The sequence below is a fragment of the Cygnus olor genome, chromosome 4, assembly GCF_009769625.2.
Source record: "Cygnus olor isolate bCygOlo1 chromosome 4, bCygOlo1.pri.v2, whole genome shotgun sequence".
Taxonomy (NCBI): domain Eukaryota; kingdom Metazoa; phylum Chordata; class Aves; order Anseriformes; family Anatidae; genus Cygnus; species Cygnus olor.
Genome location: NC_049172.1, coordinates 48,504,810 through 48,530,605, shown reverse-complemented (window position 1 = coordinate 48,530,605; position 25,796 = coordinate 48,504,810). Strand labels below are relative to the sequence as shown.

The 25,796-nt window shown below is 39.0% G+C and overlaps 1 protein-coding gene across 5 annotated transcripts in view; it reads left to right on the top strand.

The window, feature by feature from the left end:
- TRMT9B (tRNA methyltransferase 9B (putative)) overlaps nt 1-17,614 on the top strand; it is a 117,768-nt gene extending 100,154 nt beyond the window's left edge. For all 5 annotated transcript variants that reach the window (XM_040555252.1, XM_040555251.1, XM_040555253.1 and 2 more), the window contains 3 exons: nt 5,301-5,455; nt 8,675-8,848; nt 12,185-17,614. In XM_040555252.1, the coding sequence (XP_040411186.1) occupies nt 5,302-5,455; nt 8,675-8,848; nt 12,185-13,221 (1,365 nt within the window). In that variant the 5' untranslated portion in view covers nt 5,301 and the 3' untranslated portion in view covers nt 13,222-17,614. The remainder of the gene's footprint in view (nt 1-5,300; nt 5,456-8,674; nt 8,849-12,184) is intronic.
- The last annotated feature ends 8,182 nt before the right edge of the window (nt 17,615-25,796 follow it).

Below are 25,796 nucleotides of genomic sequence, written 5' to 3'. Positions count from 1 at the left end.
CCTGCTGGAGTTCAAGAAGCATTTGGGCAGTGCTGTCAGACACATGGTCTGATTTTTGTGTGGTCCTGTGTAGAACCAGGAGTTGGACTCAATGCTCCTTGTTGGTCCCTTCCACCTCATGATATTTTATGATTCCATGTTTCTATAGCTGCTGTTGTTATAGCTGGAGAGCAGGGTATTGTGGGACATAGACCTGGCCCTTGTGGTTATACTGTTCAATTTAAGACCAGTGATTAGATTATTACATCCAAGATGCATGTGTAACCAAGATTTATGTTGCTGTAGCAACATGAAGAGACACAACTGTGCTGAATTTCATAGATCTTTGAAGTAGGAAGCCTTCTAATTCAAAATGGGATTGAGAATTCCTGTTGGCATGTGAAGAATTTAACTAAGAGGAGCCCTCGTTAAGAGACTGAAATCTTGCCTATCTGACTCTCAAGCTGAGTTGAGTAAGTTCCTGCTGCTCATCAAAGGGTTAGAGAAAACAGGCAGTTGCAAGAGAGAAGAGAAAAGGAAAGCCAATGGCTCAAATTAATCAAGAGCAATTGATTTGAAGAGAAATAGGAGTGATGCAGGGTTTGATGACTACTGTGAAAATCACAGGGTGCTTCCAAGAGGCTATTGACAAAAAGTTTTGAACATGTTCTGGTTATTGTAACTGGCCTGGCAGTAGAGGCAGTCGCAGGAAGAACTGAGCTTAGCCAGTTCAAGACTTCACAGTATTATGAATCAAACTAAAATAGTGGTGGTGACATGGTATGTGCTAAGGTACACAGAGGAAGATGTGAAAATCTTTGGTTTAAGTGGAACTTGAAGTGGATGAGGAGGGCTACAAGGGATTCAGAAGAAAGTAAGGTATAGAAAACTTTGGGTAGGCTGTGGTAGAGGCAGAGTTTTTGGACTGAACACTATCTCCTGCTTTTCAGCATTAGGGCACCCCTTGAATCTGGTAGCCAGCAACTGTTTTGACCTCTTTAGGCAAAGGTATTTAGTGCAGTCAGCCAAATAATGTCCAAAACTGACAAAAACTATGGCATGGAGGGGTGAGGGATGGGTGTGCAGGGTGAGAATCCTGACTTTTTAACATTTTGGAAACTAGGATTATTAATTTTTGGCTGTTGTCATTTCAAGGTCACACAGTTAAATGCATTTCTTACTTCAGCCGCAACAGGAAAAGTCCAAGCAACTTTTTTTTTTTTTTTTTTTTTTTTTTAAAGCAGTACCCTTGAAAAGTTAATTATCTAAAAGGTTTCAAAATGTTAATGGCAAAAGACTAAATTAGATTCCCTTGGACTCAGGGAACTTTTAGTGAGATGTGTAGCTATAAAAATATATGGTAATAGAATCATAGAATCATAGAATGCTCTGGGTTGGAAGGGACCTTAAACACAATCTAATCCACCCCCCTGCCATGGGCAGGGATATCTTCCCCTAGACCAGGTTGCTCAAAGCCCCATCCAACCTGGCCTTGAGCACTTCCAGGAATGGAGCATCCACAGCTTCTCTAGGCAACCTGTGCCAGTGCCTCACCACCCTCTGAGTGAAGAATTTCTTCCTTATATCTAATGTAAACTTACCCTCTTTTAGTTTAAAGCCATTACCCCTTGCCCTGTCACTACTTGGCCTTGTAAAAAGTCCTTCAGCTTTCCTGTAGGCCCCCTTTAAGTACTGGAAGGCTGCTATAAGGTCTCCCCAGAGCCTTCTCTTTTCCAGGCTGAGCAACCCCAAGCCCCTCAGCCTGACTTTACAGGAGAGGTGCTCTAGCCCTTTCATCATCTTCGTGGCCCTCTTCTGGACTTGCACCCAACAGGTCCACACCCTTCTTGTGCTGGGAGCCCCAGAACTGAATGCATCACTGCAGGAGGGGCCTCACAAGAGCAGAGTAGAGAGGGACAGTCCCCTCCCTCGCCCTACTGGCCACGCTTCTTTTGATGCAGCCCAGGATACAGCTGGCTTTCTGGGCTGCAAGCACACATGGCCGGCTCATTTTGAGCTTCTCATCAACCAGCACCCCCAGGTCCTTCTCCTCACAGTTGCTCTCAATCCATTCTCCTCCCAGCCTGTATTTGTGCTTGGGATTGCCCTGGCCCAAGTGCAGGACCTTGCACTTGGCCTTGATGAACCTCATGAGGTTCGCACAGGCCCACATCTCCAGCCTGTCCAGGTCCTTCTGGATGGCATCCCTACCCTCCTGCGTGTCAACTGCACCACACAGCTTGGTGTCATCAGCAAACTTGCTGAGTACTAACAGGATGATACTAACATGAATTCATTTTACCTCCTGGGAAGCTGTAATTCTTTAGTTTATTTTTTATTTTGCCTTTTTTTTTTTAATGAGAAAGCAAAACAGTGATGGTTTGCTCCAAGAGTCAATGGACTGTAACCTATTTACTTTCAAACATTATTAATATGCCACAGTTTCATGTGGTGAAGTGGTGATCCATTTCCCTGCAAGATCAGCAATAATAACACTACAACTTTCATCCCATTATCTCACTTCATAGATCATGCACAACAAAGGCTTGTTGTTGTCTCATGAACGAACATAGATGAACCAGGAAGCATTAAGAGGGAAGGGAATCCTGCTCTTCACTTGTTATCCAAACAGCTTGTTTGCAGGAGTCTCATGTTTCTTAAGCTGCTTCCCCATTTTAGGGACTTGTCAAGACTTGGTGCAGTCACTGAATAGCTGGCTGCCAATTCATGGTGCGCTCACTGCTCTGAGCCCTTGGATGGGAGCATAAGCTACCACACACACACACACACAAAGAGAGAGAGAGAGAACTGAGCATGGAGAAAGTATGGCCATAATTACCTTCTTCTGCTCTTCTTCTCTTCTCTAGCTAATTGGACAGCTTCCAGGTAATGTAAGCAAGAACTGGAGCAGATGCTGAAGCAGTGGGATTTCTGGGCATCTTACATTTTCATTACCTCCTTTGCAAAACAGACTTTCCCATTATCCTGGAAGTCACAATACGGAATTTGTATGAACTGAATATTTTCTACAACTTATGTGCAACAGAGATTCTGTCTGATTTTTTAAGGCAAAAGAGTTATAATTGCTGTTGAAAAATAGAGGTATTTTGTTTGGCTTACAAAGTTTCTGTTCAGTTCTAAGTTTCTGATGTTTTCAGTGACATCAGGCTTGTGTGAAACTTGTACAACTGCAGGCCAAGTCAGACTCCACAGATTTCTTGCCTTCTGTAAACATTAAAATGAAGAGGTTTATTGCTAGGACCTTTCCCTGCTGTGCTGCAAAGTAAGTCATGTCAATGTTATGGTTTTTGACTGGAAAGTCAAACTGGCAAGTCTAATTTTATCATGTGACTTAATTACTTGCAAAATACACATTCTCATGGGGAATGGAAATTGTAATAAAAGGGTAAATGAAAAATGAAATAATTTTCATTTTTGTAGACTGCTATTATCCTAAGATTATAACCAGATTATTATCTTGATAATGTTTCTTGGTAATGTTATCTTGATAACGTTATTTTTGATAATGTCAATATATCAATTTCTTGATAATGTTGTCTTGATAGCGATTGTGTAGCTAAAAATAACCTCTAATGCAGTGTTGTGGATCTCTCACCTGTCCAGTATATAGCAGGAGACTCAGTACCAATCCCAGTGAATGAGAAAGTTAAAGGCAAAAACTTAATGGGTTTGTGATTCAGTAGAAAACAAAGCCAAAATTCAGCCTACATTGAAATTTAATAAAGACATTTTAGGAAAAGCGTAATATAATATTGTATCAATGGGAAACTTACCATTTTCTGTCAAGTCCAAATTGGCTTTTGTGTGTATCTAACATATCTAAATTAAGCTGCAGTTCAGACAGCTACTTCTGTAGCTGGCATAAACTGTAATTTCTGTAGCATTTGGAATTCAGTATGAACGGCTGAAAACATTCTCCATCACTTTGTTTTTGTTGTTGTTTTTGTTTTTGTTTTTTAACTGCAAAGTCTGAACAAACAACTTCAAGTGGAAAGATAACAACGCTTGGAAACACTAAACCACATAGTAATCAAATGTGAAATATAAAATAGAGCAAGGAGCATACTGGATGACAAAGGAAAACAAATCATTTTTAGTCTTTGGAATTTCTACTTGCAAATAGAGAATTTCTGGGCAACAAATAGAGTATGTTTTGAGGTAGAGAAGAAATATAGCTGCAGGCATGAAACACCCAATCTGTTTTAAGGGTCAAATAAGAAAAAAAAAACGGGTTTTAGACTCTAAGAAATAGTTACCTGAAACTACTGCAAATAACCCATGCTATTTGACAACATAACTTGAAATGGCATTCTGAGAAAAGCTCTGATTGAGTAATTTATGACATGTGATATCATTTCAAGTCTATATTTCAATAATATCTACTTCTCTTGTTCAGGCTGTCAGGGGTTTCCACCCCTCAGGATGACGCTGATAATGTCAGTGGGAATTTACTATTCTGTTAATGAATTTCATACACACACACACATATATATACACATATATATTGAGCTAGTAAAAGCTGAACTAATTATTCATAAAAGAAGACTAAATTGTGCCAGAAAAAAAAAAAAAGAAAGTAGGGATTATGAAAAGGTTGAATATAAATGCTTTGAAGAGAGATATTCAAAGATGCTACAGCCAGAATGGACCATTGGGACTAATTCCCATTTTATAAATTAAAAAGATTGTGTTTGTTGGACAGGTGTTTTGAATGAAATGAAGATGGTGGAGTGGGGGTAGGGAAATCCTGATCTTTATTTTTATTTATTTTTTGTTGTTGTTGTTGAAAAATGCAACCACCTCATTACATCTAGAGGGTAGATAAACCAAAAATAATTTAGTCTTGAAGTAGGGACTTTGGTTTCAGGGTACAGGCTTTATTTCAAATAACATAATACTATTTTGCCTACCTATTCACCTTAGCCATAACTGAAAAGTCTATTCTTAACTTCCTTTTCTTAATCATTCTCTGTTTCTGCTGCATTCATGCTCTTTCTTGCACCAGATAAGCTCTTACTACACTGGTGAAATTCCTTAGGAATATGCATGTTACTGAGTAGTACATGCAGTCATGTAATGCTCTTCAAGACAGGAGATACATACAAATTTTTTTTTGACTTTCATGAAATAAAAACAGATTCTTTGATTAAAAAGGATTTTATAAATATGATGCCTATTAGATGGGTGTAATGATTTTATAAAAGTAAGCGTACAAGGTCATGAATTATGCATGTCTATAAAATGTAGTCTACAACAGTTTCTGTTTGGCTATATATAATCTTTCTTCATTATGTTTTCAGGATGGAACATGAGGCTACCCAGCTAGAAAAGCAGCATGTGCACAGGGTGTATGAAAATACAGCTGCCTACTTTAATGATCTGCAGAGCAAAGCATGGCCTCGTGTTAGAAACTTTCTGTTGGAGCAAAAGCCTGGCAGTCTCATTGCTGACATAGGTAAGCCTCTCCCTGGGGTAGCATGAAATATTGTCTATAAACCTTATTAGTTTATACATTAATCATATGTATCCTCTAGAGCAAAAAATCTTCTAAATTTGTTTAGAGATTGTTTGAAAACTGTTTTTAAACAGTATTAGATGTCATATGCAATTTATTTTATTTCTTTGACAGTGCATTGGGCAGTGGTCTGTCATTCCCCTGGTGCACTTTTTTGAAAAAAATGCTGTTAATAGCTCAGTTATTTCATATTTCAGTTTCTTTAGATCTCTCAGTACTGCTGGTCTGCACAGTTTGTTGCTTTTCATTCGTTCTAAAACTCTTACTATTAAGGCTTTAACTTCAGAGAAATATTCTGACATATTGGGTGTTAAAAAAAATTATATATATATAATTTAATTATATATTTAATTTAATTTATATTTAATTAAATATATATTATATATATATATATATATATATATGTTATATGAGAATCTCCCCATTATCCTAAGTGAGGTTTGGACACCAAAACCTCATTTTTCTGCTATGGCCTTGTCTTCTCTGCATGTTCAATTTATACCTTGATTTTCTGTTGCACTTGCAGGCATTGTAGGTGTTTCCAGGTCCTGGTGTGTTTGCTTTGTGTTTGTATTATGCGTTCAGCCCTAAGCAGTGCATCATTGCAAACTGGGTGCTCCTTTGCATCATTGCATTTTCCTCACTGTTTAGACTAGTAAAATGTGTTTACACAGCATGGTGTACAGATGTACAAAATAAATTATGTTCCTGCCTTATCCTATCAGAGGAAAGCATCTTTGAAGATCTTATAGACCAAAATCAAAAGATAATATACAGTTTTGCTGTTGTCAAGTAGTTCTCAGAAAAACACTGAACTCCTATTATTTTGGATATGCATCTTTTATATTTCTGCACCATTTTCACAAATAATCCCAGGAAATATCCTGTGGCATCTACTCATTCAACAGTCAGCTTAACATGGTATTTCTCAGCCAACATTTTTTGTCACCTCAATAAAAGTCATCTGAAGCTTTGCTGAAGTTCTTTGAGGCTTTAAAAGCAGTTATCACAGTGGTTGCTGAAAGATCACTCCATTACTGTTTCAGATGAAATAATTTAAACACATGTGATGCATCTGGACAGAAGGTAAATGTTTACAGTTGCCAATAAAAATATTCCCATCAAGGCACACGAGGTACCTCCTTTTATGGGGTTTAATAAGACCTACAGGAATCTGACCGCAGTGTTTATTTTCAGTAGGCATTTTGGTGGGAGGGTTGCCTAGTGGCACCATATTTTTCAAAATGAGATGTTCGATTGATAAGCTCTTTTTCTGTTTAATACCACCTTTTATTAAAATATTTTTGTTTGCTAGCTTTACATGAAACATGATAATAGTAGCAGGAGAAAATAGCATTTTGTCTAATTGTCTTATTATTGTTCATTCATGAGAATAAATGGCAATAGTGTGGTGGTTGTTAACAGCTTCATGAAGGAATCCACCCTCCTGATGACTCATTTAAAAGTGAATCTCCTGCAAATGTAGATTTTTAGAGTACCAAGAGTGTTATCATTATTTGGCTTCATTCCAGAGCAGACCATGTACTTCAGAAAACTCACTGTGATTACAAAGCACTCCACCAAAAAACATGTATTAAGCAACTGAATCTTCTAAATTAATATACATTTGACTAAATGTGTTCCTTCTACAAACACAGTAACTGATAATACTTTATCCTAATTTTAAAGCTTACACTTTCTACCCAACATGCAGAGCTTCATGTTTTATTGCATATATTCCTTGATCTGTATTGATAATATTCATCTTTTCCATTTCTCTTAAGTGTCACTTCAAAGGATAATGCTTGATTTTTGCTTTAGAAAGATACTCTTTTTTCAGCATGGAAGTGTTGTGCTGTTCTCCAGCAGTTCCTGTGCTGTCTCTCTAGATAATGGTGCACATTAACATCAACAACAGCAGCAGCGCTGCAAGAAGCAGTGATGTTTCTAAAGATAACTCCAGGCCTTTAAATTGAATTACCGATACTGAGATGGCTCTCTTTGCCAAGCTGCTACCCAGTTGCTTGGCTGTCAACTTTCAGAAATTATTCTTCACTACTGACCCATAACTGCAGTGAATGTTTCCTAATCTAATTTTGAAAAGTGCCTGTTATGCATGCAGTATTGAAGAACACTCTGAAAGATTTCAATTTAGTATAGCACAGGCCCTTAGTAGACATACTTTTAGGTAGAATACATTCTGGGACTGTTCATTACATTTACATGTGTTACAATGTGTCAGAACAAAGATAGAAAGAGAAAGTGCCTGCAACATGGCAGGAATTTTATGAATCAGTTATTTTCAAATCTGTATCTCAAGTTAAAATTTTCCTCCCTGCCTTGTGTCAGTGACAGCTGTGGTTTAGGATTTCTTGGAGAGAAATCCTTTCCACTGCTATGCAGTCACAGAGACCTTGCTGGCTGTAGATCTTGGTGGGGTGGTTAACATGGCTTACGATGGCTTCAGAGTGAAGATCTGGGTCTGGGCCAATGCATCCTCTTCTCTAGTCCTTCTCCCTGGAAGTGGGGACGTTCTGGAGAGGTACTGTGTGGGATTTAGCAGAGACTGGGGAGGAACTTGAAAGGGAGATCTATTGTAAGTCACTAAAAAGACAAAGCATGCTAGCTTCAGGAAATCCTCTGATCAGAAAGTAGTTGGAAGCTGGAAGGGTATTGAGGAAAAGGGTCATCAAACTTACCCCATCCTTACTCTTTATCAGGTGCCCATTTTTACTCATTGTTTGAAACAGGTTACCAGGCTATATAAAGGCTCAGTATGCTGCTTGATACTGAGCATTGCTCTGATATGTGCAATAATGGCTACAGAGGACCACTCCTTCCTCCTCCCACCTGCACTTACCCTTCTTCCCCAAAGAACATAACCTGGTGTTGCACAGGGCTGTGCAATGAGTATTTTTACTGGTGATATTGTTACTGTTACGTTCCTGATAGTGTGAACATATAGTAACAGTCCAAATGAGTCCTGCAGGAGTTAGGCTAGCAGGAGCAAACACACATTTTGTTTTCCAGGAAGTCTTAGAACTAGGAAAGACAACCCACCCCCTGAATCACTTCCCATTGTTTTCAGTACTTTGAGAGGAATAGCTAGTGTACAGAACATACGACTTCTAATCTAGTAAAGAATATTCTTTTCTTTAGGTTGTGGAACCGGAAAGTATCTCAGTGTCAACAGTCAGGTGTATACTCTTGGCTGTGATTACTGTGGACCGTTGGTAGAAATTGCAAGGAAGAGAGGTGATGAAGTTCTGGTATGTGACAACCTTAACCTTCCCTTTAGGGACCAGTGCTTCAACGCAGTCATTTCCATTGGAGGTAAGACAACAAACATACATCCTGTCCCACAGCAAATCCAAATTGTTTTTTTTTTCCATGTATCTTCATTTCAATTAAATTTGTTTTGAAATAATTATCTGAGAATCACAGCACATATTGCTGAAATAAATGTAGTAAAATTAAAAAAAAAATAGGTCCATTGCACAGATATGCTGTTGACCAGGGAAGTATGTGGATCATTTGTTTGTTTATATGTGGTCTTGTTCACCCTGTGGATAAAAGATTTCCTTCCAGCATGCATTTTAAACAAGTAACAACTAGTATAAACATGGCTGCTGGTAGTTTAAACACATTGCATGGTCAAGATAAACTTTGGGTTCCTCCTTAGGATCTGTTTTGACCAGCAAAAGCATTGAAAGGGAGAAAACTTGCTTTCTCTACAGAAGAGCTCAAAACTTATGTCAACTATTATGTATTAAGAACACAAATTTCTCTTAGACTAGACATGCAATAAGAATTTAGAAGTGTTCAAGTGCCTGTTTTCTGAGTGAAGAATCTCAGCATCTTGACTCCTCTGACCTATCTTGTTGAAAAAAATTGCTCATAATTTGAGAAGTAAAAACTGGAAAAGAATAGATGAAGAAGAATAGTTAGACTACTCAGTTACGGTCTACATTTTAAATTCAGTTCTTACTTAAATTCCTTTCAGACTGTTTGACCATATCAGCAAAAATATAAAACATGAAAATTATTACTGGTAGCAATCAACGAACTACTCAATCTATGACCAAAATGTATTTTAAAATCTATTTTTCACATGTGAACAAAATTTTAAAGGGAGAAAAGGGTGGGTAATATGCAAGTGGTATTTATATAAAATTGCTTTTGTATTAACTAGTTAACCAGTGAACTCTATCCATATATTAGGTCCTGTAGCATAATTTCAGTTCTATTAGATCAACTGACTTTCAAGGATAGCCTACCTATCTAATATTTATACCAATAAAAGGCCTGACACGAGCCAGCAGTGCACACTTGCAGCCCAGAAGGCCAACTGCATCCTGGGCTGCATCAACAGAGGAGTGGCCAGCATGTCGAGGGAGGTGATGTCCCCCTCTGTTCTGCCCTTCTGAGGCCCCACCTGGTGTCCTCCATTCAGCTCTGGGGCTCCCAGCAAAAGAAAGATGTGGATCTGTTAGAGCGGATCCAGAGGAGAGCTACAAGGATGATCAGAGGGCTGGAGCACCTCTACTATGAAGAAAGGCTGGGAGAGGTGGGGACGTTCAGCCTGGAGAAGAGAAGGCTCTGGGAAGATGTCATTTCAGCTTGCAGCTTTTCGGTACTTAAAGGGGACTTATAAAAAAGACGGAAAGCAACTTTTTGCTGAGTCCGATAATTCTTCACTCAGAGGGTGATGAGGAACTGGCACATGTTGCCAAGGGAAGCTGTGGATGCCCCATCCCTGGCAGTGTTCAAGGCCAGGTTAGATGAGGCCCTGGGCAACTTGATCTAGTGGGTGGCATACCTTCCTATGGCAGGGGGGTTGGAACTGGATGATCTTTAAGGTCCCTTCCAACCCAAGCCATTCTATGATTCTATGATAAGATCAAAAGTTTGGCTGGTATTTTTGTACATTTAACAATAATGGATTTTAATCCCTCTTGAACAGAGACAAGGTATGTCTGTCTCCATCTAATTCTAAATGAAGTGGTTTTCATTCCATTCCAGAGCATGGCAAATATTTGTGTGCAGAATCAAATACTCTTCTTGGCTTTGCTGGTATATTCCTGTTTATAGGATTTATATTTCTGTAGAAACACCAGAATGACTAAGTAATTTTAACCATGAAGAATATTTCACCCATTAAATTGTTTAAATAGAGTTTGTACAGATTTTCTTGGTTGGTTAGCACTTCTTTCTGGTGAACTAAGCTCACGTGCTTATGCTGTCAGTTTTGACACCAGTTTACAGGAGGTTCAGTGGTGTCATACAGCCTGCCTCCATTATGAGAGAAAATATCAGTTCCTTTCGCCCCATCTTGTTTAAGAAATGGAAATAGTTTTTGTTTTGTTTTTTGGTGGGTTTATTTTGGTTTGTTGGTTGGTTGTTTTTTCCAAAGTTCAAGAAAATATTGACAAGAGTTAGGAGGAGCTGGAAAGAAACATTGACCATACAGAGTTTTCTGTCTTGTGTTCTCAGAAACTTCTGAGGACCTAGTTAATATCAACTGCCAAGAAAGTTTTTTCCTGTCCTGTGGTAAAAATACTACATTTTTTTCCCCTTGGTAACTTATCATTGTTTAGAATAAAGTCAAGGCTAGCTGGACAGTCTTTCATAACTGCAATGTTGAAATAACATTCTTTCAACAAGTAGAATTGGCTGCTGTCAAGCAGCACATATAAAGATAATTAATTTTTCTTAATAAATTGAGAAGTCTTCAGCTAACAACATATGCAATTATTATATGTTGCTATTTGGTTACATGGAATGTTCTGTGTGTAGAATGGGCTGGTTCCAAGTCCATCTGGATCAAATTATGGAATCAGCCCATCATTGATTCAAATCAAATTTAGAACTGATGACAGAGAGACCAACATGACCAACATGACCAATCTCAGTCCAAGTTCACATTTTTCAGAGTTCAGAGAGAAAGCAGCTGACTTAGCTATTCTTTGGTTTTTAAAATTGTTTCCTTCAGGTGAGTAGGAATCTGTAAACAGACTGGAAATCTTGAAACATAGCTTCATTCCACATCACAGTGAAATTTGAAAATGTGGAAATTATCTTGGAAAGAAAATTCAACTATAGTGATCAATGGTTTTATTTTGACTGACTTTTTTTTTTTTTTAATACCATAACATAATGTAAAGAAAAAATACAAATCATGATTCTCAGGTATGATTTTTATGATTTAGGCCAAGTCACTTTCTTCTCATTTTTTTCCTCCAAAGTAAACATTCTATAAAGGCAACAGCTTTCTAGAGAATTAATACACTGGAAAATATTTCTGTCTAATTTTTCTCACTAGTTCTTTTGAAAACTGACTGAAAGCTAGTTATTATTTTCTTTTATGGGTTATGCAGAAAACCAGTAACCTCCAGTTTATGTGCCTGACTTTCTCAAATCCGTACCTCGTGATGAGATGAATTTCCTCCTTTGGGATTTGCCTGTTTTTATCCATTGAATGTAAATGTAAAAGAGAACGTTCTGGGGTAAACTTGCACTGTGGTACCGATAAATTCTGCATTGTTGCTGACTTCAGTGTGTGAGAATTGTGATATGACAACTAAAGTGGTTAAACACATAGAGCAGGTTGAAGAAAAAATGCTATTCCCATACTAATATTCAATACATGATGCCTTTCCTTTTTCATAGTGATCCATCATTTCTCAACTAAACAAAGAAGAATCAAAGCAATAAAGGAAATGGCAAGGGTATTGATGCCTGGAGGCCAGATGATGGTTTATGTTTGGGCTATGGAACAAAAGAATCGCCGCTTTGAGAAACAAGACGTATTTGTTCCCTGGAACAAGGCCTTGTGCTCACGGCATTTTTCAGAATCAAATCAATCTGGAGATAAGGGTGAGTTTGTGCATGCTGTGAAAAGCCAAGATATACACCCTGCAGAGCTAGTCATCTCTGATTGCAGCTACCAAACCACTCTGCAGCCAGAAACTAATTCAAAACATTCCCAAAATACGGACCATTGCTTATCCAGAGCCTGCTGCATGAAAATTTCTGAAGAAGAAAATAGATTTTACAGTGCTCTAGGAAGATCTTTACGGTCATGGTTTTTCTCCAGATCTCTTGATGAATCAGCCATGAGGAAGCAAACTGAAAAACTGAAGCCTCCGAAGAATGAAGGAGAATGGACAAACAGTACCATGCCCATTCAGCATTCACGGCACTGCAGTTTGGACTTAGGTCACCATGGGGCACTGTTGAAAGAACAAAGTTTAGATGATGATGATGTGTTTGTAGAAAGCTCGCCTATCAAAAAGCCACCGTGGTCACCAGCCACAGATGCACTGAAGGATTTGAGTTTAAATGGAGGACACCACAGCGTAGCTCAAAGCAAGAGTGAAGAAGCTGCTTTTATAAATGGTTCAGTGGAAGACAGGGACTTCAGCTGCATTTGTAATAAAGATGATACTGTTAAGTCTACTGCCAGCAAGTTTTTCAAAAGAACTTCAACAACTGATTCCACTGACTCTGCTTTGGATTCTGCAGTATCTGTTGGGGACCAAACTGTTGACGCATTGGATACAAAAGCCTTCATGCGTTATTATCATGTTTTTCGGGAAGGGGAGCTGTGCTCTCTGATAGAAGAGAATGTGCCTGAGCTTCTGATACTTTCTTCCTGCTATGACCATGGAAACTGGTGCATTATTGCAGAGAAAAGAGGAAAATAACTATACACAGAAGAAAACAGAATTCAATGACTGAGGATTTTAAGCTGCTCCTTGTGTTCCTGTGATTGTGCAATTTGATGTGGAATTTGAATCCCTTGTAGTCACGTGCCATCCATTTCCTATCTATGTAACTATCTGATGCAAGGCTTGTATATAGGAATGTAAGTGGCAAATGATATTTATGTTTTGTTAAACTTTTATGAAGTTAAAAATGGAGAGTTTTATATTGCTTTTAGCAAATAATTGTGTTTTTAAATACACTTTTATATTGAAAAATAAAACTTTTTTATAAGACAAGGAAAGGATCAGGGCATCTTTTATGAGAAATAGCCTCTTCGTAGGACATTTATGCTTTGTTCTTGGAATGCTTAAAACATGTCACATTACTCCCTGTTCTTAAAGTCCTATAAATAGGGACATAGGCACATTTTAAAACACACTTGACTGTAAACTGCTTGAGTGCATGCTGCATAACTGGGAGCAAACATAGTCCCAGTGCTACTTAGTTTGGAGTAGAGTTGTTAATGGGCAAAAGCCATGTACAAATAAGCTCTTATTGCATGTTCTCTTATTTGTGGATTGTATTTTGGAGCAAATGACAGAATGGATTTTGAACAATAATTTGGACTTTTGTTTTGAAAACAATTTAATTTGCGTATCAGATGCAGATTAAGTTTTGCACGTTAGCTCTCACAAATACTTTATCTTAATTTCCTTTTCTTTCTTTTTTCTGTCTTTGCTGGTTATTTATATATAGGAGTCAGAGGGATTAGTGAGAGTAGCAGTATTATGTAAAGGTTACAAAATATCAAATATTTGAGATACATATATCTTTTTGATAAGCCTGGGTAGCTAAGATAAAGAATACTTGATAAGATTAATAAAATCCCAGTGCACATCTGGTCAACTGTCATATTTGCTCTGCTCATTCACTGACATGAGAATATATACTCAATGGCGTGTCAAATAATGTAGATAGGAAGAGGATACAAGTCAAGTTTGTATCTAAAATATAACATTTCCAGGCTATGTTGTGTAAGTAGATGGGTTTTGGATGGAATTTTGGATTGGATGGATTTTGGTAGATGGATTTGTTATTTTTTTTTCAGTAGAAAATCCTAATGATACTGACTATTTTAGATGTAGCTGCCGAGGAGTAATTACTGCATGGTAATGTATTATAGATTTATTTACTGGATTGTTGCCTGTAGAACAATCATTTTTGTCTTCCTCATAGCTTGGGATCCTTGTGCTTTATCCTTCCCAGGTCTCTACCAAGTGCCAGGGGCAAATCCTTGCATTCCCCACTGTCTTTTGACCACAAAAGTGTGGTCAAAGAACTGTGCATTGGACACTTCTGAAATATTATTCCACTGTGTCTGAGCCTTACTTCAGAGCAGTGGCAATATTCCCTGCATCGCTGGGTCCAGCTGCTCCCTGTGCACAGCTCAGGGGCTGGTCCTGCTGCATCTTCAAGCTCCCATTTTAGAAGCACAGTGTGAAAATGCCCATGCAGGCATATTGCAGAGTCAGTATGGGTCGTGCTCAGCTCCACACCTCATCTGCAACATCCTCATGTCTGAACAGTGAGGTTTACCTCATTTGCTGGATATTTTTGGAGGAGATTGAGGATTTAGAAGCAAACTCAGTTGCTTCCAGATTAGATATGGTAGGGGATATTCAGCACCCCTGGAATCTGGGCCATATGTAGGAAGGAGGTAGTTGCTGATCATCCTGTATCCAATTCTGAAAGTTTGTTCTTAAACTCCAACATGCAGAATCTCCATTCCAAGCATATATGAAAATTTCTATGAAAATTATTAATCTAAACTGACAGGTTTATTTAACTGGGAGAATCAACATTAAATTTTGTTATCTGTACTTCTACATTCTACCTGTACAGTATTCAGTGTGTAAATAAGCAGGCTGACAAAATTTGGGGTAAATTAAGAAAAAAAAGGCTTCCATTCTCTTTACAACAGAGACTTTCTGTCCCTGTAAAAGGCTGACTCTATGTTTCAGGCTCTGCTAAACACTTCATGCTGTACCAGCTGTATGAATAAGACCTGTCACCTCAAAGCCACTAAAGTACTTTAAAAAATGCTTTTGTGTTTGTAGACTTTCCCTGCATAGTTTGGTTTGAGATTCTTGACTGGGGATACTTTTCACAGTTATTTGTTTCTATATTTCCACTTCTCCTGTTCTGAGCTGATGTCACCAAATCATATTACATGAAAGTTTGGACTGTATTATCATAAATTCCTGGGTGGGGTGGGTGTAAACTGCTTTCTTTTTCTTTTTGCTCTTGGACTTGGTGATCTAAGTCCTTCTAACTGAACCGTTCTGTTCTGTTCTATTTGTAAATTTCCCATTTTCCTCTGAGAATATATAGTCACCAAGTAACACAGTTTTTGAAGATAGGGAACAGGAAGCTGAGGTCATGAACTTCAGGTCTGCCCAGCAAGCATGTCAGGCCTTTATTCCCATGTTCAGACTCCCATCTACCCATAGAAGCCACCTAGCTCTGTAACAGCTTCATCATCTCATAAGAAACCAGAGTACATCACTCAGAGCATGGTGACTGTCTCTTCTGATGGGTTTCCCTTTTGATGAGACCCATCTTAAGCAAAATGTAATTCCCAGAAGAATCCATGTGATCCCAATCTTTAATAGCTTGCATACATCCTTAATGTCTTCAGGGAGGTGTGTATGCAATTGAAAAGTCTATAACAAATGAATGAATATATAAATAAAATCCAGCTGTCCCTACGTGCTCAGCAATGCCCAAACTACAGGATCTTACTGCTGTAAGGTAACGGGCAAATGTATTCTTGTATTTCTTGTCTGACTTATAGTCAAAATTCTCACCCTGTTTATGGCAATATCAAGCCCGATACTGACTTTAGTGGGCCAGGAGTGCTCCTAAGCTGCTCATCTGCCCTTAAGTGGCACACGGAGATGTCTTGATTACATGAGAAGAGATGCCCTGTTTTGTTTTTTTTTTACAATTTAATTTACCAATATTGCCATCAGTCTGAACTGGCTGAACAAAAGCTGCTACTATGTTAACTCTTATGCACTGTAATCCACATGCGCTATTGCAATCAAAAGTGTGCAGTTGAACAGAGCTGTTTCTGAAGGACTAATACGATTGCAACTTTTGATAAATGACATTTCACTTTTTTTTTTAATACATAAAATATATTAGAAGTGCAGATGCTTTTCTTTTCCTACTAATGGCAACTAATTTACTTTCTTCCCAGCTTGTGATGCAGGAACTTGAAAAGCACAGGTGAGGTATGAAAGCTGTAAATATTCTAGCAGATTTTTTTTCTGGTACATATCGATATACAAGTTACTTATGTGCGCACTTTAAAATCATACCCAGTGAAGAGCTGTGTATGTAACACCAGCAGAACAGTTGTAGTGAACCACCTGGGTGGATTCTGAATAGGAATAATGGCTCTGACCCTGGGCCTCTCCCGTGTTGTGTCTCCGTCAAGCTGCATTCGTGTCACCATTGGGCTGTATTAGTATCGACATTGTGTTGAACCTAGTGGTCTAGCCATTTTCTTGCTCAGCACTTTGACAGGATTTGTGGCTGTTTTAGTATTCCGGGAAAATGAAGTATGTCAGTGTTAAATATATGCAGTTGTATATCTATTTTGTGAGATCAGCATTTCTTATTCTTGAAGTATATTAATTCTGGCAGCTACCCGTGATTTTATCTTCCGACCTCCTTGTCAAAATCATGCATAGATACTGCTCTGTAATCAACTCTTTGTCCGTACATGGAACTTATTATCTAGCATTTGACAGAAAATAAATCCTACTTGGTTAAAATGTTATTTCCTACAGAACTTCTGTGCTTTAAGATTAGTTAATAAATATATTAGCCACTGGAAACTCTGTGTCTGGAAAAGTTCTTGATGAATGTTAAATTTGAGCAGACTCTGTCAGTGCCATTTGCTCAGTAACAGGTAGACCACATGGGGCACAATGGGATTTGCTATGAAGCCAGGGACTCTGTCTTTGTTTTAGATGTTCATAGGCAGCCTAGCCGTAAATGTGCTCATTTGAACTAGGCAAATAAAGGTGATGAAATGTGATTTTCAGCCACTTCAGTACTATGTGTCATGCTGATGATAGAAAAGGGTGTACCTGATGGTCCGGCAGGGTTATCTGCTACAGAGCTGCACTTCCTGCCCTTCTGATCTATTTACTGTACTCCAGGACTGTGCTCTGGGGCATAAGATAAGTATGAAGTATTTCTTTGGGATTTTCTTTTGGCAGTCTTTTTACCCCAATTTAAATCAGAATAGAAAAATAATATAATCAAAATTATGAAATTTCCTGGTGAGGTTACAGCTATACTGAGTTAAAAGTGGTTTTACGGGTACTGTGATCATCAATTGTGTTTTTACAATTGCAGTGATCACTTATTGTACCGATATGTTTGTCATACTAGTGACTAAGGACTTACTAGTAATTAAGCACTATCCATGTAAGCAGTCATACACGCCTAGCAGTACAGAGCATGTAGCCTAACCGTGCTTAGCTTGTGGGAAAGTCGTGTGAGCACAGACTGGGCAATGGGATGGTTACAAATATAGTTTTAGTGGGATACAGAGTGGTGTCTATGAAGAAAGAATGAATGAAATCTGATGCAGTGTTGAGAAGGGCTAAGGAGAAAAAAGCAAAGATAGGAAGTAGACAGAGAAATGAAGGGGAATGGCAAAGGTGAGAGCAGTCACAGCAGAGAAGGCACAATCAGCACTGCTGGGTATTCCTCGGGTAAGCAGAGGTCCCTGTTTTGATTGATCTTACATTTCAGAGGGCCTGGTTGATATCTTCCTGCTGTCTTTACCCAAGAGCACATGCAGAAGCAGCAATGCACCAATGCACCTTTTTCCCACCACTTTGAGTTCAGTACTTGTGCACTGTCAAGGCTAGGCATTTGCAGAGGAAGATTGTTAGGGATAACAGTTTTCCCTACCTTTTTATCTACATTGCAGCATGCTTTGTTTCAGTTCATTCAATACGACCTAGAGTAAACTATACCCCACAACATGGGGTTGCATTTATTTTACTCTTCTACCAATATATTTGCACTGGTACGAGCTTTTCTTTTAGAAATAAATATAAGGACAGATTAAAAAAGCATTAAGGCACAAAAAGGGGCATAATTTCGGTTGTTGAGGGATACCAGCCTCTTGCTGTTATTACCTGTACAGTAACTGAAGTATATTATCCCAAGTAAAGAAAGGATTGCTCGGAGACTCCCCCTTAACAAAACAAGTATGTGTGTGCTGTAGAAGACTGACTGCTCCAGGCATCTTGGATAGTTAGATAATTTTCCAAATCTGCCACGAGTGAATCCCTAGATTCTCCGTTTGCTACTATGGTAGTAAATATACTTAGCATTCTGCATTCACTGCATGTGATTGCACAGTTCCCCTTTGCTAAACTAGTAATCAAGGGCTCCACTATTCCTGTTTATTTCTGTTTCTTTCTATCTCTAATTTCACTTATTTTCTTTGTTCTGAGCATTCCCTTCAAAGACTCTCCAGTTCAGCCTGCCTCTTTTCTATTCAAAGAGAGACAAACAAAAAACACAGCAGTAGCACCTCAGGATACCACAAATATGTATGTTTCATTTTTACCCTTAAATCTCCATTTATGATGACACTTCTAGGGTGTTCTCATACTTATGCCTCTGACAGTTGAAGACAAAAATGAGAAGATGACTCCTTAATGCTTCAAAGTGCTATAGCAAACCTTATTAACAGGGACTAATTTACAGGATTAAGGACAATTTACATCTCCAATAAGTGCAACAAATGATGGTATCATCTACACATAATTCCCTCTTCCCCCTTTTCTTTTGTCAGCTGTAATTTATCCATCATTGTCTTTGCTTGGGTACCTTCTGAGCTCTTTAGGTTATGCCTACATCTTCAGTGTTGATTCTAGGCAAGCCTGCAGCACCTGCACCTGCTGCTTCTCCCAAAGCCACTCCTACAGAGAAATGTTCTCTTAAACAGAATCCAAATAATCTGTTTAAACAAGCAAACAAACAAAACATGGCAGGGGCGTTGGAACTAGATGATCTTTAAGGCCCCTTCCACCCCAAACCATGCTATCATTTTATGATTCTATAAACCAAAAAATGAGCAGGAGGAGCTTCAGCAGTTGTGACCATGTCCTAACTGAAGCGGAAATGTGGGAGAAGGAAAGAAAATACGGATATTATGAGTGGTGCTCCTAGCTTTGAAAAGATTCTTGGATCTAAGATCTTCACCCCATGTGTCGCTGTTGACCAGGTGCAATACTCTGCTTTGAGGAGGGGTGTGTGGATGGGACCCCGACCGTGGGAGCTGTGAGATGGTGTAAGGTTGCCCTCTTCTGTTGTGACAAGGTAGGTTGACTCCTGCAGAATATAAACTAACTGCTTTCTACTCTTTGTAGGGCATCTAAAATTCATTTCCCTGGAATATCAGAGTGCTCTATGACCCTCAGGCATTTTTAAGTTTTCATGAGTAAAAGAGATGAAGAGGGACGTAAACAAGCAGATGATCTAGCTGAAAATATCTCTGCCCATATCAGTGTGCTAACAAAGACGTCTGTGTGTGCACAGTCAGATTGAAAACTGGTGTTTCCTCTTCCACAAGATAAAAATAAGAGTCATCCGGGGGAGTCTTTTGGGTGTTCTTTTCTGTGTCTCTTTCTGTGTCTTTATATAAGAGACTGTGTGCTACGTGTCAGAATTACTGAGAACAAATTGACCCATCACTACTCCGTTTCCTTACCACAGACTGACATTTAATTACGAACAATCTGGAGGGCAAAATAGTGTTTCCTTTGACAGGAGGAATTAACCACCTGGACAGAAGTGCTTTGTTGCAGAGAAAGCACAGCCTTTCAATACCAGGTTAAATCTCTGCTCAAAACGAGGGAAAACAGACAGTTTTGTGGATCACTGGCCAAAGCCACTTTCCAGCATACACAAGAGAATGCCAGAGGTAAGATGGTGAGGGCATTGATAGAGAGCGGGTCACCCAGCATCTCCAGGCTGCTCTAAATGGACGCTTTAGTCAGTGGCATAGCCTGATGAGGGCATTGCCTGTACTGAGCAGTAGCGGCTCCCATCAGTATTAATAATGACCAAGAATGCTCACAGCCTCTTGGGATCTGGCCCTGTCTGTTTTAAGAAGATTGTGCCACCATTGGCCATTGTAACACTTAAAGGTTACTTGAACTCCTAACAGTTTTAAATAAGAAACTGCTATTATGTTTTATTGTTTTATTGTTTATTTATTTAACTGTTTTATTCAAAAATACATGTATATGTAACATTTTGATACAACCTTTTTTCTGTTTTAATACATGCAGGGAAAAAAAACAATATATTTTACCTACTTTACAATGCAATGGAAACTAGTGCTTGGTGCAACTTTTGAAGGGCAAACTCATTTGATTATAAGGAAGAAAGGACGAAGGCATGGGTGTGAATGAACTACCATCCAGGTCTTGTTTGGATGGGGTAGCAGGAAGGAAGGAGAGGGTCCTAGGAGAACCACATTATAACAGAAAACAAAAAAAACTTCTATTTATTTTTTTGGCCAGTGTAGGGAAATGTCTGTATGCAACCTTGCGTGTCCTCAGATTCACCTTTGCCTTTCAGTTCAGACAAAGAGTTTACAGGAAACATGAAGTGATTTAGTGCTGTGCAGAGAAGCCTTCCAAATATGAGCTGAATTTATAATTGGCATATCTATGAAATATTAAACAAACCATTAGTGTCTCTGAGCAGGTTACTCTCATGAGCACTTCAATCTGTGCCGGATCATGTCTCTGTGGTAACATATTAGGCTCTGGCTTATTGAGAGTAAAGAAGCATAAATGAGAGCTCACTGGAGACAGACCATCAAAAAACACATTTAAGTGGATAAATACCAAAAAGAGATTTAATACAGTGATTATATAAACAGCTTTCGCATTCCTACAACGAAGTTTGAAATAAAGAAAAAGTCATGTGCACAGATAGCCACATGATAATAAATGCGAAGATTTCAGAGATGATTACAGATCGCTGTTGAATGGAGTAGTTGTATGGGGAGGTTGTGTCTCTGCGCACTTGGGTTGTTGCCTATGTAGAACAGGCTACAGGATGCCTACATGAAATCATGGGATGGAAGGAGGGTCAAGCAAGGGGGAGGGGCATGCACCTTCCCAAACACTATGCATATAGCTGACGGGGGGACATTTCAGGAGCTCTGGGACAGACGCAAAGAGTCTGCTGGTGCCCCTGCCCGGGAGCCCCAGTATGCTTGAGCTGGGCTGGCGACCAGTCCAGGATACTTAAGACTTCTTTCCAACCTGAGTGGAAAAACAAATAAACAAACAAGAAAACAATGGCATCTGCTAGCCTCAACCCACCAGGCACAGCTAGAGAGATGTCACTCTTGGTGAATGGCTCAGCTGTGAAACACTCACGGTCCCCTTCTCATTTCCTGAGGAACGAATGATGATGATCAGCCATTGGCATGGTCCATAACTGAAACACATCCTTGCCAAGGGAATATTCGACAGTCTGTGCTCCTCCGAGATGTCAGTTCACCAAAGAGCACATTGGTTAGCTTGCATTCACAGTATGAAAATCATTGCTGCAACCTCTCATCTCTACAGATCTGTGGTGTTTTTTTTTTTTTTTTTTTTTTTTTTTTTTTTCCTAAATTCAAGCAGTAGAGAAAGGTAACATGCAGTGAAATACCCACACACAGTCTGCAGTAAGTGGCAGCTGGTTTGCTCCCATCAGTTTGCATATACCAAAGCTGGCCTTCCCTGCATTGGCTGGGTGTGCACGGAGAATGTATGCCGTAACATTTTTCTGCTGAGGCCAAGGTCATTGCTAACAACATCATAGCAGTCTCCTGCGTTTGTGTGCCAGCTTCCCTTCAGAACAAGTGCAAAGGTCTGAATGAGTAAATCGGAAGGATTCAGAAATGGAATAGAGAGAAAAGATGGCAAAGCAAGAGAGAGGAATATTCCTAAGCGTGCTGGAGAATGTCACAATTAAGAAAAAACAAAAATGAAATAGAACTAGTTTTTGAAAAGTATTAAGGGAGAGGAATAAAAGTATGAATATGAAACATAAGGCAGTGTTTTTCTTGTATGAACCAGCCAAGAGTCTGTACAAGGAACCACAGGCAGTTTCTCAAGATTTTTTTATTTTTTATTTTTTAATTGAGAACTAAAAGCTCAACAAATAAATGTAGTTTCACTAAAGTCTAGACTAACGACACTACACCGCCTGAGGGGATTAAGTGGATAATCAAAAACATTTTGTGGTTTCTGCTGTTCCCAGAGACCAAAACCAGGGACAGAGGAAAATCAGAGGTCGTAAATGAGCCAAACTGAAAAAAAACTCTAAACCGTGCAGAAAAAGATGACTTTCCCATATCCAGTTAGAGGCCAACTTGAAAGTAGCTAAGTATTATGAAAGAGAGAATGCAAACACAAGATCTACAGCTGTGATCTGAAGTCCTTTCTTTTCCTTGTAGGAACATACTCAGAAGAGTTTAATGCTCTTTTAAGCAACTATTAATTTTTTTAATATGTGACTCAATAGAGCTCTTTGAATTTATTAAAATTGTACTAGGCAAACCAGAATGAAAATGTGAAGACTGATTCTATAATGTAATGTGATTATTTAATTATTTTGATAGGTAAAATTAGAAATAAGATCTACATCACTGTGGCTGGAGAGCAGAAGCTTTTATGGGGAAATTAGTCTGGGATTTTTGGTAGGAAAATTACCTTTTGGGTAGCACTGCCTTTAGCAGGCTTGGCTTATAAATCAGATCTCAGGCCCTAGTTATATATTAAGATCTGACTATTCAGATCAATCATTGTATTTTTATATGTTGGTTTCCTCTAGATCATTGCTTCAAACCTAATATTCAAACCTTTGGGATTTGGGTGTGAATGACACTGTTGGTAGTATCAAGTTATATTCTCAATGAGTAACTGTAAAACTGAGTCTTCTCCAAAAATGACTTGTAAGATCACCTCTAAATGCACACATTGGCTGAGACAGAGGGACCAGCTCACAGGAACAGGGACTTTCTGGGTCAGGATCTGACAGTTTAGATGACTTCAGAAATTGTGGGCAGAGGCGCTAGAAGAATGGACGTGCTGTTCTAAGGAAGCTCAAACCAAAGCCTCTCAGTGCCATGGAATTATATTTAGAGATTTTGTCTGCAAGAGAATCCCTACTGTTTAATTCTCCTCCAGCTGGACCTTGTAAAGTGATTTCTCAGCAAGGCCTGCAAAGCACAGCATTGCACCAATCAAATCTATTAGTCACAAGCACATATGGGTGATGATACCTACATCAGGCTGTGGGAACTCTGCAGTCAGCTAAGCTATGTTTGGCATTTGTTTTGCATTGCAAAATCCCTTCACAGATGCTGAACGTTAGGCGACCACTGAGACAAGAGTCTAAAGCATGTACAAATCCTAACGACAAGGCAAAATTGTCTTCACATTCTTATCATTAGTTGGACTAAATTATACCATACAATTAACTTCTCTAAGGTCATTAAAAATAAAAATTTAGGGAAAAAATACCTTTCATTTCTTAAATGTTTATGTATAAAACATTAACAAAGGAATCAATAATTCCAGTTTAGTAGAAAAAACAACTCCAGAAGACCGACAGTTTTGAGAATAAATTTATGTTTATTGGTTAGCACTTTAGGGGCTCTCAGAGCTATGTGCTGCTGGTCTGCGCTCAGTACAAGGACGGGTTGTGCTGTGGTCTCATACCAGGCTCATTCATTAATCAAAGTGCCTGTGTGTATTTTAAATGAATTGCTGTTGATTGTCCTGCCTGTGATTATATTGAATATCTGTATACGCTAATAAAATAAAGGTAAAATGCAGGTGGTAATGTTATTGTTTTCTACAATAATGGTAATATATACTGAGTCCATTTAAATACTGCCTAAAATGTTCCACTCAGCAGAATATGAGAAAAGAAAGCTTCAGTTTTCCACTAGGTGTCAGTCAATCTATTTCTTTGGGTAAGTAAGATCTGTCTGCAGACGAAAATTGAGAGCAAAATGCAGATGTAGAAGTGCTCCAAAAATAGTTATTTTTGTGAGCCACCAACCAGAAGTATTTTGAAAGACTGAGACTGAATAGATGATTTTTTTATTTTACTTGTGCCTCTGTGTTTTCTTATTTGCTTTACATTTTTCATTTAGCAGCAGTCAAGAGAAACCCCACAAACGCCAAGCCTGGTACAGCCCATCCATGAGCAAGCAGTTCTGGGAAACCAGAAAGCAGGGAGGAAGAGCAGGAGTGGGCTGGTGTGGTCTGCAGAGTCTCCATTTTGTAATGTAATGTCAGTCCTGAGCCAGCAGCAGCAGGATCTGACCTCTTCACAGGGAGGATGCCTCAGCTACCGCTTGTTGCAATGGAAAGCCAACTCCAACAATTTTCAAGGGAGCTCAAAGCATCAAGCCTTTGAACTGCCACTGCATTAAAGAAAAGAGAGCACCCTTCAAGACAGTGCAAGGCATGGAAATGTTCTTGGGAGAGGTCTGAGAGTGCAGGAAGGGTGCAGCAGGATAAACCTAAAGCGATTGCCAAGGGGAGGAGAGACTCTGGTTCACTACCTTTCCCTCTGCCCCTCAGTTATTTAGTTACTTACCTAAGCTAAGTAGCTCTTGCCTACCCCTCCTTCAAGCCTTATGCTTTTGTTCCTTAGTCTGATGTGTTTCAAACCAAACCCTTATATTTTTTTCAGTCAAAAAGTTCTTAGGGCTTATTTACAAAGAGGTATTTTTTTTGTGGTACTGTGGGGCTGGAGGAAGTGGCTGATGCTCTCAGGATGAGCCAGGAGCACCCACGGGGGACATCATGCCTACGCTGCCATGTGTGGCTTCGCTTTTAATAAACCTACAGGAACCCAAACTCAACAAAACTAGCTGATTGTGTTAAAGTTGTAAGTAAGTGATTAAAATAGTAAGTCTACTTAAGAGTGATGTCTTTGGTGCTGGAATCTGTGCTGCTCTGAGGTTGTGCTCTCCTCCTGGTGTTCACAAACATCCACGATTTCTTCCCAGTTGACAGAAACCTTGGCTCTTATATATGGGACTAAAACTCAGGATCTCTGGCAGTCAGTTTTGTTTCACTGTTCAAATTCTCACCTCTGTGAAATCATTCCAGAAAGATATTTTTATTTATGAAGTTTTATTTATTTGCTATTTCTATGGCACGTACCTCAGAGATTCGAGAACCCTCCTTTGTTTTCCTGTGTGTATCCAGCTCGTTCCCAAGAAACGGAGCAGCAACATACTTGTTTGAGAAGGAGGCATGAGGGAAGTGCTGGCTCCCACCGTTTGTCCCCGGTTCAGCAGATGGGAGCTGCACATTTCCATTTGCCTCTGTGGAGCTGTGTAAATAAAACTGTTTCCTATAGAGGTCTTCAGGGCAGCCACTTTCTCCTGTGGAGATGCTGAGATGGGAATGCTTGCTGGCTCTTCTCCTTCGACAGCTTTCTAGTA